The sequence below is a fragment of the Bidens hawaiensis genome, unplaced genomic scaffold (genome assembly GCF_021521415.1).
Source record: "Bidens hawaiensis isolate Kalapana, Puna unplaced genomic scaffold, B.hawaiensis_p1.1 tig00007801_1, whole genome shotgun sequence".
NCBI classification, from domain to species: Eukaryota; Viridiplantae; Streptophyta; class Magnoliopsida; order Asterales; family Asteraceae; genus Bidens; species Bidens hawaiensis.
In genome coordinates, this window is record NW_027491542.1 from 72,150 (window position 1) to 96,666 (window position 24,517).

The 24,517-nt window shown below is 36.4% G+C and overlaps 1 protein-coding gene across 1 annotated transcript; it reads right to left on the reverse strand.

Moving 5' to 3' along the window:
• Positions 1-21,817: 21,817 nt before the first annotated feature.
• On the reverse strand, positions 21,818-24,366 carry LOC143636146 (uncharacterized). The gene is made up of 3 exons (XM_077103813.1): positions 23,541-24,366; positions 22,762-22,892; positions 21,818-21,960 (listed from the first exon to the last, which is right to left on the reverse strand). The coding sequence occupies exon 1, from the start codon at positions 24,352-24,354 to the stop codon at positions 23,803-23,805; it is 552 nt and encodes a 183-aa protein (XP_076959928.1). The 5' UTR covers positions 24,355-24,366; the 3' UTR covers positions 21,818-21,960; positions 22,762-22,892; positions 23,541-23,802.
• Positions 24,367-24,517: the final 151 nt, after the last annotated feature.

Sequence of the window (24,517 nt, forward strand, 5' to 3'; positions counted from 1 at the left end):
TCGAGCTAGATACACACATGTACTTACACACACTAGAGCAGAACTAAACTCTCTCTCTCTCTCTCTATTCACTAGCTTTCGTTGTAATCTCAATCACAAACTCCACAAACACTTGTAATACCTTTTTTGTTAATCAATAAACTCGACGGTGATAGTTTTCACGGTCCGGGGGTTTTTTGTGCCAGAGACCACGATAATCATATACTCATCGACCAAAGGTCACCTTGTTGATCTTTGATTGGAGTGAATCGACCAAATATTAGCTTATTAATCCTTGACCGACGTCATTTCTTCAAATATTACCTCGATAAGTTTTGACCGAAGTAAGACTATCTTGGTTAAGGGCTTTTTCCCTCGTGATCAAATCATTATGTTCACCAATATTACAATTATACACTTGCTTTTACCGAGTTAGCACCTTACCTCACTTAACAGATTTGGATACGTGATCCTTGAGAGATTTTTGTCCAAAACAATTTGGCGCCCACCGTGGGGCAATTGGTGCTATAATCCATATCATTCCCATCAATCTTCGATTTTTTCATACCCATATCACTATTAATGGCCTCTCAATCATCCTCTGCTTCATCAACCATGCCGGCTACGGTCCCTCTTTCTTCGAGGACTTTGCCACCGATGCCTCCGCCAATCACGGGAGCACCAAGGGCTGCTACTGCTGAAAGCAAGACGCAAATACCAGTCTTCCAGAGCTCAAAAACTGCTGTTGCTGCCCCGGTGGTTTGTACTAACAATGATGTTTCATCTATGTTTACGCAGGTTAAAGCATACATGGAGCAGCAGAACAAGACTAATCAGAGGATCCTATGTGAGATAGAGGATCTCAAGAAGAACAAGAGGCCAGCAGAGGATCTCACCCCCTTGATGCCCAGGATGCTGGATTTCAGCAGTCCAGAATCCATGGCACAGTTCTCGCAGGGATCATCCATCCTTCAACCAGGATCCACGGGTCAGCAGGCTCAAGGATCCTCACTCTTTCAGCAAGGATCCTCTATCCTTCAACAGAGGCCCCTGAGTCAACAAGCTCAAGGGTTCTCGTTAGATCAGCCAATGTCGTCAAACTTCCATCAATGATCCATGGGTCAGCAAAGCCAATGATCCTCATATTATCGACAAGAGTCAACCTTCTTTCCGCCGGGATCTACTGGGACGTATCCTCAGTAAGGATCCTTCTTTCATAATCAAGGATCCTCAGGAGTAAAACAGCAACGATCCTCCGAAGTCCATGAAGGAGATATAATCCTCATGCAAACCATAGCTTCTGGAGGACCTACTCCGATTGCTAACTCCTCTTATCCCATATACTCGTCTGGAATACTAAACTTCACCCAGCAGAGAGGTAACTAGTACGATCCTATATCTTTAGATACTAACCAAGTTCCCATGCAGGACTCAGGTATCAACCAGGCCATGGCCAGAGAATTACAGAAGTTGAAGGATATGATATCCAGTGTCCCGGGAGTGACACGCCCAATCCATGAAATACCGGAGAGGAGTCACAAATTATCCAGATTCGCTCCGCCCATATGTGATGCTGAAATCCCGAAGCAGTTTCAAACTCCCAACATGAAGACGTACGATGGGAGCACCGATCCTGAGGAACATGTTGCCCAATATCGGGAGAGAATGGAAATTAATCCTGTACCTGAGAAACTCAAAGAGTCTTGCCTTTGTAAAGGATTTGGAGCCACATTAACGGGAGCTGCACTAAAATGGCTGCTAAGTCTTCCCCCTTTCTCGGTTACATCTTTCTCTCATTTAGTTAATTTATTTAACACTCAATTTTCCTGTAGTCGGAAATTTGAGAGGTTGACCAGTGATGAATCCCTTAGGGATTTCGTTACGAGGTTCGGAAAGGAAGCTCTAGAAATCCCAAACCTTGATATGACTACTTCTGTTGAAGCATTCAAGATGGGAATTCAAAAGAGCTCCCCTTTTTATGATGATTTAGTGATGACTCCACGCAGGACATTAGATGAAGTCGGAAACAGAGCATTGAGATACATCCGTTTAGACGAAGATAAAAAGATCCAGGATCGTCTCGGTGGACAGACGAAACAAGAAACTCCTGAGAACAATAAAGGATCCTGGAATAGGAACAACAATGCGAAGCCGTATGCCAAGTTCAACAATCAGAACGTACGGGCAGTTGAAGAAGGAGAAGACAGCGAAGACTATCCTTGCATCTCCGACTATTGTTTCTCTGTAGATACTCATGGCTTGATTTATGCCACGAAGGATTTGGGAGAAAATTGCAAGGTGGCCCCGAAAGAATGAAAAGGTTGTCGGCTTCAAGGACAAGTCTAAGTGGTGCGCTTTCCACGAAGATTTTGGCCACGCAACAGACGAGTGCATCGCCTTACGGAAAGAAATTGGGTACCTTCTGAGCAAAGGTCACTTTAAAGAACTCTTGGGAAGAAAGAAATCCAAGATCCAGGATCCTGAAGATCTTCCACAGAAAGCGACACCACCACCACCAGATGCTCATGTGATCAACTTCGTCTCCAGAGACTATGATCTATTTAAAGATTCGTGTACCATCAAAGAGAATTCCGTAGAGAAGTTCGAGTTGGATGATGAAAGAAGACTGCTCATCCCCACTACTCAAGTGACTGATCAGAGAATCTTTTTCAAATCAAGGATCCAGGATCTTCAGCAGGACAAGCTGGATACGCAAGCAGTCAGTTTCATCTCTGGAGGATCAGACATATGTGGAACTTCTTTCTCCGCAGCAAAAAGACTTGCCAAGGAGATCAAAATGGATAACGGGGATCATCTGATAGTGTCAACAACATTAACAACAGACAAAAGAATCTTCTTCAATGAGGAAGATAAGCTAAACATCCAGGATCCTCATCACGACGGTTTGATTATTACTTTATTTATCTCTAACCATTATGTACGCAGGATCCTAGTGGACGGTGGCAGCTCGGTCAACATTATCCAACATGATGTCCTGAAGAAGATGAACATCCCGGATTCAGAAATCGTTCCTAGAACGTCGGTGCTGGTCGGCTTCAGTGGCGAAACTAAAAAGACATTGGGGGACATCAACTTGCCAATCTATATCGATGGGTTAAATTCATACCAAAAATTTTGTGTTATAGATAACCTTTCCTGTTGCAATGTTATTTTAGGTAGGCCCTGGCTTCATGGAATGAAAGTGTTAGCCTCAACATATCACCAATGTATCAAGCTACCTACCCCTTGGGGAGTCGTGAAGATAGTGGGTGATCAAGCGAAGGCCATAAACTACTATTCATCATCAATGAAGCCAACAGCCAAGCCAACCATAGCGTAGAAATTATAGCAACATCCTAGGAAGGTGCTAGAGGCTCGGGAGAAAGACCTTAAATAAGTATCATTGGACCCCGAAGATTCAGAAATAAAGGTGTTCCTAGGATCCAGTATCCCTAGTAAGATCGAGGAAGATATAGTATCCTTCTTATCGCGAAGAAGATCTACTTTTGCCTTCAAGCACTCGGATATGATAGGTATCTCAAAAGAGGTAATCACTCATAAACTTGGCATTGATTTATCTTTAAAACCTGTCCATCAGAAGCGAAGGAAATTCGCTCCTGATAGGAACAAGATCACACAAGAAGAAGTTGAAAAACTTCTTAAGGCCGGTATGATCAGAGAGGTTCAATATCCTCGATGGCTAGCTAATGTGGTCGTTGTTTCAAAAAAGAATGGAAAGTGGAGGGTGTGGTCGATTTTACTGATTTAAACAAGGCATGCCCCAAGGATCCTTTCCCATTACCACATATAGATTCCATGGTAGATGCAACGGCAGGACATGAAATGCTTACCTTTATGGATGCTTCTTCTGGATTTCAACAAATTCAGATGGAACCATCTGATCAAGAGGATACAACATTCATGACTCCTACCGGCATATATTGTTATACTGCTATGCCGTTCGGACTAAGAAATGCAGGGGCAACATACCAAAGATTAGTCAGCATGATGTTTAAGGATCAGTTGGGTAAGACTATGGAGGTCTACATAGATGATATGGTGGTGAAATCAAAGAAAGCTGAGGATCACCTTAGAGACCTCGAGGAAGCATTCAATATCCTCGACCAATATAACATGAAATTGAATCCATCAAGATGCCACTTTGGTGTTAAGGATGGAAAATTTCTGGGATATATGGTGACTAAGAGAGGAATTAAAGCAAGCCCCGAACAAATTGAAGCCATCCTCAATTTGAAATCTCCTGCAAACACAAAGGATGTCCAAAGGCTTACAGGAAGAATAGCTGCTCTCAACCGATTCATCTCAAGATCCTCCGAGAAATGCAAAGACTTCTACGATATTCTTAAAAAGAATAAGAAGTTTGAATGGAAAGAAAAGCATGAGGCAGCATTCAAGTCATTGAAGGATTACTTATCCTCAGCACCATCCTTAATGAAGCCTGTGGATGGAGAATCCTTGTATTTATACTTAGCAGTTTCAGGTAATGCAGTAACTGTTGTTCTCGTTAAGGATCATGAAGGTGAACAACACCCCGTATATTATGTAAGTAAGAGTCTGTTAGATGCAGAAGCCAGGTACTCTCATCTTGAAAAATAATTCTTGCTTTAATTATGGCTTCTACTAAATTGAGACATTATTTTGAAACTCACCCTATTGTTTTGAGAACTAATTATCCTGTGAAGAATGTTCTTAGAAAACCAGAGTTATCAGGTAGAATGGCCAAGTGGGCTGTGAAATTAAGAGCATTTGATATCCAATATGAGCCAAGAACAGCAATCAAATCTCAAGCATTAGCAGACTTTGTGGCTGATTTCACTAGTGATCTACAAAAAGAAGCTGACTTGGAGGTCCAGCAACTGGAAAAGACCAAGGATCCTTGGATACTCTTCACAGATGGAGCATCCAACGTAAGAGACGTATAGGATAAAAGATCCTTAAAAAATAAAGGATGGAGCATCCAACGTAAGAGACGTATAGGATCAAATCTCAAGTATTAGCAGAAAAATAATTTTAAGTAAAAGACGTATAGGATAAAAGATCCTTAAGAAAATCTTTTAGGATAAAATATCCTCAAAAAATAAACAGTAGGAAATCATATCTTTAATAATTGATAAAAATTTCATAAGAGAATTCTTTCAAAGTGTAAATCATAGGATAAAGTATCCTTAAAGCATGTTAACCGATTTTAATTATAAAACAATTTTAAAGGAATAGCTTTCTAAACTGATATGTTTAAAATCACTGAAATAATAAAACACAAAGGTTAATTAATAGAGATCATACCAGAAGGTCTAGATAGACCTAAGTTACCAGAAATGTTGAATTCTCGATGATCCTTGAAGGGATAGTTTTAGGATTTAGGATCCTTATGTGTTTGATCTTTGTAGACAACTTAGTGATTCTGTTACAAATATTTCATAATGTTAATTGGGATCAAACCCATTAAGTTGGGGATAAGCCCAAATAATAAACTGGGGACAAGCCCAACAAATTTTCAGGGACAAGCCCAAAAATAAACTGGGGACAAGCCCAATAAATATTCCGGGGACAAGCCTCAGAAATTAAACTGGTGTTAAACTGGCGACATGGCCCTTGAGAAGAGGTGAAAACCCCTAACACCTTAGAATTAATACCGGCGACAAGGCCCTTGGGAAGAGGTGAAAACCCCCAAAACCTTAGGAAATGGTACATATACAATATATCGTAGGATCCTCCATATAGCCGAAAGCAACGAAATTGTCAGCCACTAAGTGTGTACTGGTCCCGCTGCCTCGGACCATACGTTGGATAACGTGAGCTCCAGGCGAGAGTGTAGAAACTCTATTTATAAGAAAGGTGAAAACCTTTATACCTTAGAGGACATGACCATCGGGAGTCATATCCAAACGTGGGCTAAGCCGAGAGAGATAAGATAGTACCTTGAATGTAAGGGAGAGGTGGCCAACCTCTTAGACATTGAACTTCTAATTGAAATCTGCATTGTTACTTAAAAAAACTTTGAAAAAATAAATTTTAAAAATATACTATCCTTAGAATAATAAGAATATAAAATGAATAAGTAATCAGATAGATATTACCGATTTTAGGATCCTTGATTCTCTAAGGATAATATATCCTCTCAGGATATGGGATCCTGGTTAGAAAAAGTACTTCTTGAGGTGGACTGCATTCCATGCTCTCGGTAGTCTGTTGCCTTCCATTGGGAGCAAATGATATGCGCCCTTTCCTGCTTCTGACTCAATCTGATAAGGTCCTTCCCATTTGGGTGCTAGTTTTCCATCAGCCGGATTTGTTGTGTTTTGAAAGGCTTTCCTCAATACTAGATCTCCTTCTTGAAATCTTCTGACTTTGATATTTTTGTTGTATGCCCCAGCTACCTTTTGTTGATAAGCTACCATTCTAATCTTTGCTAGGTCTCTGAGTTATTCTATAGTATCCAAGTCTTCAAGAAGGATTCCTTCGTTGGCTTCAAGATCACGGATGCTGGTTCTTGTAGTAGGGACCACCATTTCTGTGGGAATCACTGCCTCTGATCCAAACACCAAAGAGAAGGGTGTTTGGCGCATTGCATTTTTGGGCGTAGTTCTGTCGGCCCAAAGAACATAAGGAAGTTCTTCAGCCCATTTTCCCTTTTTGGATCCTAGTTTCTTCTTTAGATTGTTGATGATGATCTTGTTGCTAGAATCTGCTTGGCCATTGGCTTGAGGATGAACCGGAGTGGAAGTAATCATTTAGATTCCCAACTGTCACAAAAGTTAGTGGTTCTTTTCCCGATAAACTAGGAACCATTGTCACAAACAATTTCAGCGGGAATACCAAATCTAGTTATAATATTTCGTTTAATAAAAGATATTACTTCCTTTTCTCGGACTTGTACAAAAGCTTCTGCCTCAATCCATTTGGAGAAGTAGTCGGTCATAGCAAGCATAAAGACCTTTCCACCTGGTGCTTTTGGCAGTTTGCCTACAATATCCATACCCCATTTCATGAAAGGCTATGAAGAGGATATAGGATATAGAGGCTCTGCTGGTTGATGAAGGATATTTGCATGTCTTTGACAAGCATCACACTTCTTTGAATATTCTACCGCGTCTTTCTTCATTGTTGGCCAGAAGTATCCAGTTCTAAGTATTCTGGAGAATAGTGCTCTCCCACCTGTGTGATTGCCGCAATCTCTTTCATGAAAATCCTTGAGCACTTCTTGGATTTCAGGATCCTCGATGCATCTCAAATATGGACCTGCAAGAGATTTTCTATATACCATATCATTTAACAAAATATATTGGGATACCTTGAGTTTGAAGGACTTGGGATTCTCTGTGGCTGTAATTTCTCCAGTCTGAATGTAGTTCTTGATTGGATGGATCCATGATCCTTTATTGTTTGAGGATAAAGGATCCTAGAGTACGATTTCTTTATCATTTGTTATCTCTCCCACTTCCTGTTCTTCTATTGCTGGCGAGAGAATGTGGATTATTGGAATTTTCAAATCTTCAGGAATCTTCAGAGATGAGGCTAAGTTTACTAAGGCATCTGCCCCATCGTTTTCTTCCCTCGATTTTTATACTGAGGATCCTTTATCCTTGACTGTCTTACAGATAGTTTATCCTTGAAATATACATCAGGATATAAAGGATCGACGATCCTCGGTATTGTTTGTTTACTAATGGTTGCATTTAGTATGGTGATGTGTTAGACAGGTATATCAAATGTAAGACGAACTTGCATCAATTATCCTCACAATAAAACCTTTAGCTAGAGCATGGATCCAGGATCCTAATTCAACATAGCTGATTACGGACGAACTCTCTAGAAGATTGACATTTAAATAATAACAATGGTATCTAGACCCAATCTACTGCTTTATTCGCTAGTGAATGGCTATCTGTACGTGGTCAAACAACACGTTGGTGAAGAAAGGAAGACTAGCGGATTAATAGGATGAAGTTGTTAAGTTTGTTAATTACTTTTTCTTATATATATACGGGATATGATCGAGCTAGATACACACATGTACTTACACACACTAGAGCAGAACTAAACACTCTCTCTATTCACTAGCTTTCGTTGTAATCTCGATCATAAACTCCACAAACACTTGTAATACCTTTTTTGTTAATCAATAAACTCGACGGTGATAGTTTTCACCGTCCAGGGGTTTTTTGTGCCGGAGACCACGATAATCATATACTCATCGACCAAAGGTTACCTTGTTGATCTTTGATTGGAGTGAATCGACCAAAGATTAGCTTATTAATCCTTGACCGACGTCATTTCTTCAAAAATTACCTCGATAAGTTTTGACCGAAGTAAGACTATCTTTGTTAAGGGCTTTTTCCCTCGTGATCAAATCATTGTGTTCACCAATATTACAATTAGCACCTTACCTCACTTAACAGATTTGGATACGTGATCCTTGACATATTTTTGTCCAAAACAAGAAGCATTTTTACAAGTCCGAGAAAGGAAAGTAATATCTTTTATTAAACGAAATATTATAACTAGATTTGGTATTCCTGCTGAAATTATTTGTGACAATGGTTCCCAGTATATCGGGAATAGAACCACTAACTTTTGTGACAGTTGGGGCATCAAAATGATTACTTCCACTCCGGTTCATCCTCAAGCCAATGGTCAAGCTGAGTCTAGCAACAAGATCATCATCAACAATCTAAATAAGAAGCTAGGATCCAAGAAGGGAAAATGGGCTGAAAAACTTCCTTACGTTCTTTGGGCAGACAGGACAACTCCAAAGAATGCAACAGGTCAAACACCCTTTTCACTGGTGTTTGGATCCGAAGCAGTAATTCCCATATAAATGGTGGTTCCTACTGCGAGAACGAGCATTCGTGATCCTCAAGCCAATGAGGATATCCTTTTTGAAGACTTGGATACTACAGAAGAACTCAGAGACCTAGCAAAGATCAGAATGGCAGCTTATCAACAAAGGGTAGCTGGGGCATACAACAAACATATTAGAATCAGAAGATTTCAAGAAGGAGATTTGGTGTTAAGGAAAGCCTTACAAAACACAACAAATCCGGCTGATGGGAAGCTAGCGCCCAAATGGGAAGGACCTTATCAGATTGAGTCGGAAGTAGGAAAGGGGGCATATCATTTGCTTACAATGGAAGGCAATAGACTACCAAGAGCATGGAATGCTATCCACCTACAGAAATATTTTTTCTAATTAGGATCCAATATCCTGAGAGGATATATTATCCTTAAAGGATCAAGGATCCTAAATTCGGTAATATCTATCTGATTACTTATTCATTTTGTATTCTTGTTATTTTAAGGATAATATATTTTTAACGTTAATCTCTTCCAAGTTTTTAAGTAACAATGCAGATTCTAATGAGAAGTTCAATGTCTAGGAGGTTGGCCACTTCTCCTTTACATATAAGGTACTTTACTATTTCCCTTGTCTTTGCCCACGATTGGGTATGACCCCCGATGGTCGTAAGGTTTTCACCTTTCTCACGATCGCCAGTTGCGCACGATATCCGATGTATAGTCCGGGGCAGCGGGACCAGTACACATTTAGCGGCTGACAATTTCGTTGTTGCCGGCTATATGGAGGATCCTACGATATATGGTAGACGTACCATTTCCTAAGGTTTAAGGGATTTTCACCTCTTCTCAAGGGCCATGTTGCCAGTTTAATCCTAAGGTTTAAGCGGTGTTCACCTCTTCTCAAGGGCCATGTCGCCAGTTTAATCCTAAGGTTTAAGGGGTTTTCACCTCTTCTCAAGGGCCATGTCGCCAGTTTAATCCTAATGTTTAAGGGGTTTTCACCTCTTCTCAAAGGCCATGTCGCCAGTTTAATCCTAAGGTTTAAGGGGTTTTCACCTCTTCTTAAGGGCCATGTCGCCAGTTGACACCAGTTTATTGGGCTTGTCCCCAGAATATTTGTTGGGCTTGTTCCTAGTTTATTGGGCTTGTCCCTAGTATATTTGTTGGGCTTGTCCCCAGTTTATTTTATGGGCTTGTCCCCAGTTGCACGGGCTTGTCCCCAGAATATTTGTTGGGCTTGTCCCCGGTTTATTTTATGGGCTTGTCCCCAGCTTAACGGATTTGATCCCAATTAATAATATGAATTATTTGCAGCGAATTTTCTAAGTTATTACTGAAGATCGAGAAACTAAGGATCCCATATCCTAAAACTACTCTTGTAAGGAACATTAAGAGTTCAATACTTCTGGTAACTTAGGTCTATCTAGACCTTCTGGTATGATCTTTATCGTTAAACTTAGACTTCCATTGCAATAAATTTGGATATTCCGATTGGAAAGACTATTTTCTTAAAGTTATTTGAATACTAAAAATTTATCTATCTTAAGGATACTTTATCCTAAAATTTATGATTTAAGGACATTCTTTTCTAAATATTTTCTTACTTAAGGATATTTTATTCTAAACAATTTTTAAGGATCTTTTATCCAAAAAACCTTTTACTTAAGAATATTTGTCAAACTATTAATAATGCTAAAAGTTATATCTAACAAATTTTTGAAGATAAATAACACGTAAATAGTCAAAAGATTTATATATTAATTAAGATAAGTCCCGAGGACTTATCCAAAATTACCTAACCCGGAATTCACCATACGAAAAGATGGACCATCCATCCGGGTTAAGTGAAAGTTACTAATTGTTCATAAAGTGCAGGAAATTAAAACAGGGGCAACAAAGGCTTCATCCCCACAAACAGAGGATCCCTCCACCTTTGTCACCCCCACCGATTGTCTTAAGGATCATAGATCCTTTACCCTAAATACTATTGTTTATTACAGACCATAGTACTTGTTCATAAAAACATCAACACCAAATAAAAAAGTGGGCTCGGGACTTGTCTTTAATATCCTTCATCGCCCACTTAAGATGCATCTTCTACCGCAGTATCACCTTCCCCTTTACCAGCTTCAACCGCCTATTTAACGCCACTGGTCCCAGCCTCAGTGTTCTCAACCATCTCCTCGTCATCCTCACCACCAAGGTCGTCAAGAGCAGCCTTCCATTTCTCCACATCCCAGGCCGACTTGTCAAAAGCGGGATCACCAGCCTCCATCTCCATCTTGATCCGCGCTTGGAAGATCGACCTAGCAGCCCACACCTTGGCTTCGTCTGTCACTTGATCCACTGCCTCTTGACGTTGGGCTTCAGCTGAGGATATCTGATCCTCCAATTGTTTCTTGAGTTGGATCATGGATTTATCCTTAGCAAACGCAGCTTTCTCTAAACCTGCCATCTTTTCGCTCATCTTAAGGATAGTCTTCTCATAGTAATCCTTTATAGCAATCACATCATATCAACAATTTTCATATCAAGATTGGGACAATACTGGATCCTAAATTATTAAATAAGAAAATACGATATACTTACAGAGTAGACAATGTCGCAATGAGTCTCGGGATCGGAGGATCTTTTCCTCTTAGAAGCTGCAGATTTGGCCCTGGTTGTGGCGGTCTTTGGTTCAGAACTGGTTCTAGCCTTTGAAGCTTCCTTCTTGGCAGTAGGGGAGGTCACCATACAATCGATATCGTCCAGGGAGAACTTGATGGCAGACTTTCCAGATTTCTTGGTGCCTATAGAAGGAAAATCGACAGATAAGTATTCTACTTTATTCTAATTACTTTAAAATTATTAACTTACTTGGCATGCTTGAACTTGAGGGGATATCACCAAAGCCTTCAACAAATCGAGCTTGAAAAGTTCTAACTGCGGTATCCAGCTCCAGGAACCGTTTTGCTTTTTCTTCCGTTCCAGGTAGCTTGCTCAATGAAGCGAAGTTCTCAACTGTAGACAACAGAAAAGAATAAGTCTTAAAACTAAAGAATAAAGGATCCTGCTATTCCTTAAGGATCCAGGATCCTACCCTTCATGACCCACGTTGAAGGAAGATCATTCCCCCTGGTATCGAGTCGCGTTTAATGAAGAAAAATTGATTCTTCCACACGGAATCATTTAGCGTGGCTTTGGAGATCGGATGGGGCTTTCGGGGCTTGTATTTGAAGATAAAACGGGAAGAACCGAAGGTAGTGAGGGTATACAGATATGACAACTCCGGAAGGCCAAAGTCGATTTTTTCCTCCTTGATGATTCTTTCGATAGTGCTAAGAACCCTCCAAATCATCGGCATGGCTTGTATGTAAGATATGCCGGTAGAATCGAAAAAACTTTGGGTAAAAGGCGGAAAGGGGTATTTATAGCCGATAAGAAAAGGGAGTTGCCGGAAAACAGATCCAAACCTTGGAGTAAATATCGCATCTAATGCTGGATTCGTAGGGTCGGAACAGGGTTTCTGGAGGAAATAATGTATGAAAACTGTCAACCTCGGGATCCGTGAGCTTACAAATTTCAGAAGATGGGTTGGAAAACAGACCTTGGGGTTCCATTTCGACTAGTTCGGAACCACCAGATGACTGTTCAGAAGGTTTAGAAGGGGCCGGAGAAGAAGAAGAAGAAGAAGAAGAAGAAGAAGTAGCGGACATGATTAAAGAAAATAAGATACAGAGGTTAGAAGAATACCTGATGCGTCGGATGAAGGTGTATATAATCCAAGATATAGTGCGGCATATATAGACGGTTATAATTAACCTTGGGGGCTAAATGGTAAATTTTCTGGCAAAACCGTCCCATCATTCAGTTTTCACAGGATTTTGAATTTCAAAATGATAGCTGTGCTCCACTGTCACCCGCCATTTTGGGGGCAATTGTTAGGTCACGATTTTTATACTGAGGATCCTTTATCCTTGACTGTCTTATGGATAGTTTATCCTTGAAATATACATCAGGATATTAAGGATCGATGATCCTCGGTATTGTTTGTTTACTAATGATTGCGTTTAGTATGGTGATATGTTAGAAAGGTATATCAACTTTAAGACGAACTTGCATCAATTATCCTCATGGGACACCCTATAGCTGGAACATGGATCTAGGATCCTAATTCAACATAGCTGATTATGGACGAACTCTCTAGAAGATTGACGTTTAAACAATAACAACGGTATCTAGACCTGGTCTACCGCTTTGTTCGCTAGTGAGTGGCTATCAGCACGTGGTCAAAGAGCACGTTGGTGAGGAATGGAAGACTAGCGGATTTATAGGATGAAGTTGTTAAGTTTGTTAATTACTTTTTCCTTATATATTTGAGTATGATCGAGTAGGAAAACACATGTACTTACACACACACTAGAGCAGAAATTAATACTCTCTACACACTAGCATACTCTGTAACCTCGATCGTATTCTCCACTACATTTGTAACCACCTTTCGTTCTATTAATATAATCGACGGTGATAGTTTTCACCGTCCGGGGTTTTTTTGTGCCGGAGACCACAATAATCATATACTCATTGACCAAAGTTTACCTTGTTGATCATTGACTAAAGTAATCCGACCAAAGATTATCTTATTAATCCTTGACCGGAGTTATTTTACCAAAGATTACCTTGATAAGTTTTGACCGAAGTAAGACTATCTTGGTTAAGGGCTTTTTCCCTCGTGATCAAACCTTTGTGTTCACCAACATTACGCATATACATTTGTCATTATCGAGTTAGCACCTCACCTCACATAACAGATTTGGATACTTGATCCTTAGCTGATTTTTGTCCAAAACATATATATATATATATATATATATAGGAGGGTTATTCTAAAAATAAATAGTTTCCTAAGAAGACTAAGAATAAATCATACTCAATGGATCATGTTAATCAATGGTTGATATTTAAAATTACCAATAACCGACATAGTTTCTTAAAATCGTTCTTTCACAATAATTTATAATGCCAAATGTCAAAAATATGTTGGTTCTTACCATTTCTAGGAAACTCTTTATTTTTATTTGAACTATTATATATATATATATATATATATATATATATATATATATATATATATATATATATATTATATATATATATATATATGAATTGTGAAACATATATATGAGAGGATTACCCTGAGTAAAATAAAATTGGAAATAATAATTAAAATAAAAATGAATTGTCAAACCGTGTTAATGTAAATGTGTATATATCTTAAATATGTAAACCGAAATTCTAGTAAGATTTAAAAGTGATATCTAAATATGAGATATTAAAAAGTAAAAACTCAAAACAGAAGGAATTACTAATTTAAATAAAAATGCATTGTGATCAAACCGAGATTTTAGTAATATTAAAAAAAAACTTTTGTGATCATTTTGTTAATTGTAGTTGGTTGTTATCAAATTTAACGTATGCCTTCTTGTAATAAAGTCAAAGTAATTTTTAAGTTATGAATTCAAAACTTTAAATGTTAAGTTTGACCAAAATGGTGTTTAAATAAATAATTTAATTTTGTAATATATATATATATATATATATGTTAAGTCAAGAAATCAAACACAATTACCAATTTAGCGGAGTTGGTAAGCATATTTAGTTTGAAACTAAGGTCTTAGATTCGAAATCTGTATCACATAATAATTTATTTTTCAAAATTTTATAAAGCGATATGGGTTATGAGTTATAATAGAATAACGGGTCATGGGTCATAATATAATAGGAAATGTATGAATAAAATTTGAATGAAAACATATATAAAAATAAACACAATCATATTTTAAAGATAGTAAAAAGAAAACAAATATATATATATATATATATATATATATATATATATATATATATATTACTAATTCATTAAAGCAAACATGACTTCAAAAATTATTCATATGACGTCTAACTAACCACTCGATGCCAAAAATAATGTCATGTGTTCAGTACTTCAGTCATTGAAACCGAGCCATACCAGTTTTGTGAACATCACTAGTGTGTATTAATTCTTATATCTTTTACAAATAATAACAATAGAATACTATGCATTTATTTATTACTATAAATCAGGAACAATAATTCATGGTTATCTACACTATCTCTTGTGGCTGATATTATATATTTCATTTTTGTCATTTCATTATCGTACTTTTATTTTATATTTTAGCTTAATAATTCATCTTACTTTTATATATGTCTTTTACCTTTAATATATTTACATTACTCAATGATTTGTTTCGGTTTTAGATTTTGTTTATATACAACTAACTTTTATATCCGTTTATAGATTACTCTACCTTCTAGATTTGACGTGCCTTTTTTATTTTTATACTTCTTTAATACCCATGTTTTATTTTCACAATTCTTTAATATTCAACCAAGATATTATATGTTTTTTTGAACGGCCATTTTATATATACTTTTATTTCTTTTTTTCATATATAAAAAGGTTTTAATTTTTTTATAGAGATCAGGTAGGAATATATATTAAGGTGAATATTTTTATATGACTAATTAACGAATATGTTTATGTGTTATAAAACTAGCATAATTGAAAAGGGGTATGAAGCGAATGTATTGAAGTGAGAGATCTATTGCTTCATTGATCAAGTGTCAAATAGAATGAGATATAAATGTGATACACACACATATAAGGGTAGAAAATCTAATCAATTTACGGCTCTAAAAATCATTTGAATATAACGATAAAGTATATCTATTATATGAAGTATATCTATACAATTGTTGATAACCGCAATACACTGTATATTTATAACACATTTGGTTATCGGCTTTATTGCTGAAAGGAAGTTTCATTGCTAGAAAAACTCAGTCGGACTAAACTATAACTAAAGGGAAAATAGTGTTATGTGTATTTTCTTCCGTTGGTACTTCTTGATCAGTTACATTGGCTCACTGGAAACCTTATTAAAAACATAATGAAACAAAACTTAGTGAAGGGAAAAAAGTCCAACGTGTATGGTACTCATGTCGTGTTAGTATGTATCCTTTAAGTAATTAGTGTTGATTTTATATGAAAGTTGTTCAAAACTTTGTAGACAATGTTGTGTTACAATCCTTGCATCTACAAGAACTAAACTTGTCTTGACGAGTTAGGAACTTGTACCTATGTCTTTCATGTGTTAAGGATATCAATGTATTTGTTTTACGATATTTTATTGTCTCATTATTGGGCATGATAAATGTATCGATTGCTATTGGCGTATACCTAGTGAGAAACATTGATGTATCGATTGCAATTAACTTTGTTACTTCTAGACCAAGATTTTTTTTATTTCTTTGATAGATGTTCATTGATAGTCTCAATAAAAACAATCTGTTATCTGTGTATGAACATAAGTTAATGATGTTTAACACTTATTCCAATAGTCATTAATAATTACAGGAATTAAGTTCACCCCTTATTACCAAACTAAATATGATACATTGGATGAATGTGTGTTCCCTCTCATTGCGTCAGCCACAAATCGCAGAAACTTCAAGTAATAAAAACCATCATTTAAAATTTGCCCGCAGACTCCAATGTTTAGACTTAATTTTTGATACTATTTATGTAAAAGTTTCACATCCCAGTTTGTTATTGCCATTATAATTTGATAATAACTTATCATGATTATTTTATTCATAAAAGTTTTATTTGTGTGTGCACACACACATGCATATTGTTGACACTTGACATACAGTGTACTGGGATGTATGATGTATCAAAGGTTTTTGTTTTCTAGATTGTAAGAAGATTCTAAAGATGACATGTTTATGTGTATGCTTTTAAATAAAATAAATAAATAAATGGTATTTACGTCATGTTAGTTATCAATGGTTAATACTTGCTTTAGACACCAGTTCCAATTCCTCAAAGAAAGCAGAACTAGAACCACCAAAAACGGTTCCATTTTTACCAGGTAAAAAATCAGAACCGAAACAGCCAAAAACCGTTAGTAAAAAAAACCAACCAAACCGGGTAAAACCTTTACGTATCCCAAACCAATTCAACTCAACCCGGTTTCTGACTTTGTTGACCTAAACCGGATTCGGTTCCTGCCCGAAACTGGTACTTAAAAACCCTGATTTGGCTCAAACCTGGCTGCTATGTTTGAACACTTAGCAAAAACAATCTTAATACTGCTCTGTGCCTCTGTACCAAGTTCTCATCTTCAAAATCAACCAACCAGCTACTATTATTTCCCCGTTAAACGCAGTTGACTTTTCTTCCAATGCATAATAAACACAACTTTGAAATAGTAACAACGCAAAACTATTTAAAAGCAGTGCACAGATAACTTTTATGATGTATAAAACTATAAGTTTATAACTGCATCTTTCTCTTATTTTTAGATAAGTAAACAAACAATCCGTCACGAGATAACACAATTTCAAACACTTGGAGCAAAACACAATATCCAAAGGATTGATCGATAAAAAAAACAACATTATATAATAACGGAAACTCCATAAGAACACACATCAAACAAAGCGAAAACCTGAATTGTCTATAAACGCAGAAGGGTTTCAACATAACACACTACCTGATTGACCCATAATGTATCTGACAAAGGAAACTGACGTCCTGGGGTGAATTGTATCGATTCCATACATTTACTCTTCTTATTATATACGAGTACACTCGTCACATCACCAGACAACTCAACTCGCTGTTTGTGGATAAGATAATCTTGTCCATATCAACGTCACCAATTAAGTAAGGTAAATCTAGCTCGTTCAAAGGCTTGGGGAACGTAAAGGTTTCTTCGGCCCAAATACGGTTTTCATAGTCTTGTTGTATCCAGAAATGCATGTCGTTATTTTCCGGGGCATGATAATGGCAAAGAAGTGCTATGCAGCCGTTAAATTTTATGATGCAAGGACCCTCTTCCAAAAAAATACAAAGACGTTCGGGTGTTGGGCTCCTGCTGTGACATGAAAATCAGCATCATAGTCGAGTGTTATGAGAGGAATCACGGGTCCACCGTCACGGGCGGACAAAAAGTATTATTTGGAAGTGGAATCATCGCTAGCGTTGATAAATAAGGCGGTGTGGGTGGTGCGAGTGAGGTGGAGTTTGGTGAAGGATGGCTTGGAGATGAGCGAGAGCCATGGTTTGGAAACCGGCCTGAATCGGAGAATGGATTTGGCGGTGAGTCTCGACGAGATCTCTTCGATGATTTCCCTCGGGAATGAAATGCTTCCCGTTGTCAATTGTTGTTCTTCTATCCTTTTCATTTTCATGGTCAGAACAGGTTATGATCAAAACTGGTCAATTAAAAAAGGGTTGTTTTGGTTCGGATTCAGATTGTGTAAATCCTGAACTGTAATAATTTCTCGAGTGTTGACCTATAAAAATGCAAAAAAAAAAAAAGAAAAAGAGTCAGATGTGTAAAAGAGTGCACATGTAATTAAAACAGTTATACTACGACCCCCGGTTAAAATCGACCATTGTAAAAAAGCATATGCCATTGATTCAAAATGGGTTATTTTTGTATGTAAACACTAAACTAGCCATATGTAAGCAATCATAATAATCATAACCTCAGTTAAGACATGTATCCAATTTTAAATTATGGTTGTGTCCATCCATCCAGTAAACAGAGGGTGTACAATAAATTATCTATACTATATATAATATAGGAGTGAGGGACCCTTAAATTTTAAGAGGTACCACTCTTGTTGCATATTGTACAAGTTACAATGCATAAAATTTTAAGAATGTAAGGGTAAAGTAGTCTTTGTATATCCAAATATAATATACAATAGTAGTCCTTCAACTTTAATCAAGTTTTGTTAATATATTAAATAGTTACATATTTCCCCCCTAATTGTTAACAAACTACCCCATGACATTTAAACGATCGTAACCTTTTCACACGTTAATATTTTTTCTAAAAAATTACACCATGAAAACGAGCATTTTATTATCTTTAATTTGAGTATAGTATTGCAATAGTTTATTAATTTTTAAAAAACTAACATGTTACATGATTACCAGTTATTACCGGAAATAGGCCGGGCATGTTCGACTAATGGTGTTGGAACGGTTTAGGGTTGGAACAAGTTAATACAAAAAGGGTTACATGCCGGCGGGGGTGGGTTTAGATCGAAAGGGTTAATGTCAAAACGGGCTTCGGGTTAAAATGCTTTCGGGTCGAAATAGGTTCGTAAAAAAGGATTGGGTTAAAAATAGTTTATTTGAAATTATTATACATTTCATCTTTGCTTCTTGCTTGTCGCCACCTGTTATGCGCGTTCAAGCATCGGTTACATGGATGACATTGTTTTACATACCGGTTGCCCGCGTATAGGCATTATGCGGTGCGCTTACTGGCACCGGTGACATGCCCGATGCCACGTTAAATGCATACCACCGTCGGGTTACGCACGTACCGTTGCGAGGTTACAAATGTACTAACAACGGTTGCGTTTCTACGTACACCGCTGCATCGCACGGGCAACTGGCTAATATAAAATAATAACTTAGAATTGGTCGAACCAGCGAATGAAGATGAAATTGTAGCTCACGGGGTGACGAAATTGGTTGTCGGAGGATAGATCGGTGGCGGCGGCGTAGACAACAGATAGAGGTGGTTTCTTAAGCACTAAGGGGGTGTTTGGGATTGCTTATTTTTACCAACTTATAACTTATAAACTTTTTAAAAAGTAATAAGGGTTTTGACATTGCTTATATTGTAAGAGGAAAAGTTCCATAAGTTACATTTTTGTAACTTATTAAATTAATGAAAAATTATAAAGAGGCAAAATAAGAAATCCCAAACACCCCCTAACCCTAACAAGTAAACATTAAAAACCCATTCATGTAAAACTTACAAGTTATAGTTACAACCCATTTTGGATTTTTTAATTCCGCCCATTTACTTGAGTTAATTATTTATTCAACTCGTATAGTTTTAAAAACAACCAAACTAACACATATAAAAAGCTTTATTCGGGTTGTACTAATAACTACAGGTGTTATTCAAGTTGTATTTTTGGATTTCTCGAAAATCAAGTTTCTCATTTTAAAAATTTTACTCGGGTTCGGGTTTTATGAATACGGTTTAATTGAGTTTCGAGTATTTGATCTTAAGCGCTAACCCTAACAAGTAAAAAGTAAAAACCCATCATGTAAAACTTATAAGTTACAACCCATTTTGGCCATATTTTGGATTTTCTAAAGAGAAAAATTCTAAAAATAAAAATTTATGAAAACAAATTTCAAGTTTTAGGTACCATTTGTAAGAAATTTCAGAAATATATATTATAAAGTAGTCGTGACGAGTATATTATGATAACACACGAGCAGTTTGTGAAGCCAATTAAAACATGTCACGTGGCTATAAATTAACTATAACGAGCATGTTCACTAATCAATTACTTGCCACGAATAAAGAAGGTGCATGCCTCGTAATCAACGCCCAAACTAACCATGATGAGGTGTTTGTTTACCAAATAATCGAACCAGTTAGTTTTATAAAAGCCTAAATGGAACGGTTAGTTTGAAAGCTCAATTAGTCGTTACGACTTACGAGTAGTTTCTCTGGTTTAAATTTCCAATACGAGTAGTTTATTAGTAGTTAATTTGTCGCGACTAGTTTAATCTTACAATCTACTTGTTTTAGCTCTATGAGCTCGGTACTATAATGGTATAAAATAAATAGAATTTATAAAAGAAAAGGCAAAAAGGTACTAAGATAAACGGAAGCCACAATATAAATATAGGTCGGTAAACATTCAAACAGAAATATTGTTGAAAATAAAGTTCTAATGAAACTATAGCTCTTCATATTTTGTACCATAAGCTCTACGAGCTCGGTACTATAATGGTATCATGACAAACTAAACCGAACAATATCGATACTAGTAAGTGTGACACCCGGCTAGTATATTAATGACACTGCTTACATCCATGCGGTGAGTTAATGAAGCGAATGGACATGAAACACACCCGGATTGTGATAAGGAAGCAGGTCGATTAAGTTGTTTATTTCACCGGTTGTGAACATATACAATGTACTGGATAAACCTCAGAAATCACACTGTAAATCTCAATTCTATATTTGCATTTTCCCTATTGCTTTTGTGTGTGCAAAACCAAAGAATCTATGTTACCAATTTTCGATGATTAGTCATTAACTCATTATTATCCTCTCCTGAATAGTCCTGATGGTTATGAAATTGTTATAAGACTGTTTTTAATAGCAATTAAAAATTTGTTTGTTCATGGATCGAGTCCTTTTGCGACCGGGTCAAACATTTTGATCATCTCTCGCTCATACACAAAACAACTTAGATGTGTTTAATACTTTAATGTTTCATGGCAGTAGATAACAAACATTTCATACTTGAAAATTGACTGAGAGCTTACATGTTGTACAATTGTTAGGATGTATAGCATCTCCGAATAGTTTATAAAAGTAGATTCAGTATGCAACTTTAATCCATTGGTCGGAATTAATCTCAACTAAAAAGTGTCTTCTAACATCCTAACTTTCAACCCATTTATCTTATACGTATTTTAAATGTTATCAAAAAGCTAACAAAGTTACTTTTCAATTAATATACGTTTGTTTGTCGGAGGAAAATAAGTTGAAAGTTGAGAATATCATAAAGCATTTCTTCAGTTTGGATTAATCCGGCCAATGAGTGAAAGTTGGTATAATTAAAATCTAATAACCCATTATTTAAGCGTATATTCAAAACAAAGACTTAATAATATATTAATTCCTACAACACCCTCAAATAAATACAAAATGAAGTAAAAAAAAAATCTCTCTCTAATAGAAATACATTAAATCATCACTTGATACCGATGGAATTACTTATTTTTACAAAAAAAAATTACATTCTTTACATACACTTTACTATTTTTTATTGTTAATAATTGTGCTTAGAACATAAATGTTATCAAAATTTACTCAGTAAAGAATAAGTACAAACAAAAAAATATATAGAAAAAGGTGGGAACACAAACTAGACCTTTGCATGGATGACCTTCATTCATGCCTTCCATCTAAACCATGATTTTAGCTTTTGCGACAATCCTCCAGCTTCCTCGGTGTCAGGCTCGGTGTCAGAATCACTAGTGTCCGTATCCGTTTCTCCTGTATTCTCCAAATCCTGATAGGTAGGTTACAATAGGTCAATATATAGGGCGGCTTAAAGGGGAATGAAATAAAGTAATGGCTTTGGGCCTCCAGTTTAGTGATGACGTTTGTAGTCTATAATTATGTATACACACATATGATATAGAATAATAAGATTGAAAGAATTTAATTTTTACTCAATTATATTATCAGCTTTGGTCCTAAAAAAGCTTGAGATGGCCTTGTCTATATGGGTTGTATCTTATTGGCAAGTGATCAAACAAGGTGTAGCAAGTGGTCAAACAAGCAAAGTAGTAAATTTTACTAATAAATGAAATGGGTTACATAGATCAAACTGAAAGTAGTCTAAAGTTAACATAACTACATAATTATATATCTTTAACCATATTTAATGCACTAGAATTTCAAAAATAGCGAAACCGTGTTGATCACACCTTATTTCACCCGACCCTTTTTGACTTGTTACCCAATGTGTTCGATTTTGCGCCTCTTAAGTGATTAGTTTAAAAAAGTGATACTACTAAAAGTGAACCAGGATTGAAAATTACCAGGAAAAATTTTTAAACTTTCCTGTCTTTTAGTTTTTAAGTTTTTTGTTTGTTTCTATAATGCTGGTTAAAACTTATCTTTGTACTAAAAATTGGTGTCATGACTCATGATTACAACATGAGTATGTTAAAGAACACAAATTTAACCACCCATCAATATCTGATCATAGATTCCATCAACATATGGGGAGTCATGTAACTTATGTTAAAACGAAAAGAGAAATTAACAAGTCAAGAAACATAAACTAGTTATCTTTGAAATTTACCTGCAAATCTTTTGACGTCGGTGAGTTTTCTACGGATCCAAAATCTTCTTCCTCATCACCATCATGTATGTCATCGGTTACATCACAAAATGATGACGAACTCGATTTATTGCTAGTTTTATCTTCATAACCTGAATGTAAATCATTTTTGTGTTTCATTAGCTCCTTATCAGAAAAAGGTTACACTATTAATTTAAAAAAAATTAATGTTCAAATGTTAAAAAAAATAAAATAAATAAATAAATAATTAAAAAAAAAATTAAATTACAGTTTTCATATCCTTTGGTTATATAGCAAATTTCAGATTTCGTCTTTAAACTAAGGAAATAACAAGAATCATCCTTTATGTTCAAATGCGTTTACACGTTCCGTCCTTTGCACTATCGGGCGTTAGTTTTATTCGTTAAGTCAAGTCATGTGCATTGCACGTGAAGGCAATTTGGTCATTTTTCCCCTTTTAACGAAACAAATTTTTAAATACCAAATTGCCCTCATTTGCAATGCACATGAAGGCAATTCGGTCATTTTACCCTTTCTAACGAAAAAAAACTTAAATGACCCATTTGCGCTCATGTGCAATGCACATGAGTTGACGGAAAAAACAAACGCCCGTTAGTGGAAAAAAACGGAATGTGTAAACGAATTTGAATATAAATGACGATTCTTGTTATTTCCTTAGTTTAAGGACGAAACCAGAAACTTGCTATCTACCTAAAAGATGAAAAGTATAATCTACTATTTTATAAAATGAATTTCTTTTGTATTAACAGTTTTCTCACCACTTTTTTTAACCACATTACTTCTGTCATCTCCTTTTGCAGCCTGATGAATCTTCACAATATCATCATTCTCCGAAACCCGTCTTCTTGGAATAATATGCTCATTAAAACCAGAAGAATGAGTTGGACCGATTGCTATTGTTTCAGAGCGAATCCTTTTAGGCACCGGGTACGGGTCTATAGTTGTGTGGCCCACAATCCCAATATCCGAACGCCTCTGGCGATAGCCTGATGCTTGGTTTGTTTGTAAAGTGGGACCCGGTCACGGGTCGTAAAGAATATCAATAGAGTTTCTTCTTGGTATAATATTATTAGGAAGATCAAACTGAGTGTTTCTAGCAGCTGAAATATGAGTGTCAATAACATTTACCATATTTTTTTCAGCCATCATTCTCATGTTTTTTATTGCTTTTTGTCTAGCAATAAGAGACTCCAATCTTTGGTTTCTTTGTACTTCTAATGCCTCCAAATTCATCATATTCCTGTGGTTTCCTGACCATGTAATATCAGATTCATCGTCGTCGTCATCATCATGATCATCATAATCTTTAACTTCTACACCTTCATGATCATAATGATCATCATCAACATCATCATCTGATTGCATCAGTGGATGAATTTCACCAAGCATTGGAAACATATCAGTCACCGAAGCACTTGCAGAAGATCCTGTTTCCCATCCTTTACTATCATCCTCTAAATGCCTTAGAACAGAATGTGGATGATCAAATGAACTCCTTCTTGATCCATCATTACTTTTTAATCTAACATTTCCAGTCCCAAAAGACTGAAACCGACCACCACGAGTCACCATAACAGGCCTTCGGTTGCTCAGTCCACTCTTCGCTTCTTGCTTAATGTAGCTTCCAAATTTATGACCATCATTGATATTATTAACATTATGAACAAGATAACTATCATGATCACTTTCGTTGTTCCCATACCTCCAAATACAAGATTATGGATTTCATGATGAT

Bases quoted from the DNA above. Each gene is read 5' to 3' on its own strand.
- LOC143636146 (XM_077103813.1), bottom strand. From the start codon at position 24,354: ATGGTGACTCGTGGTGGTCGGTTTCAGTCTTTTGGGACTGGAAATGTT.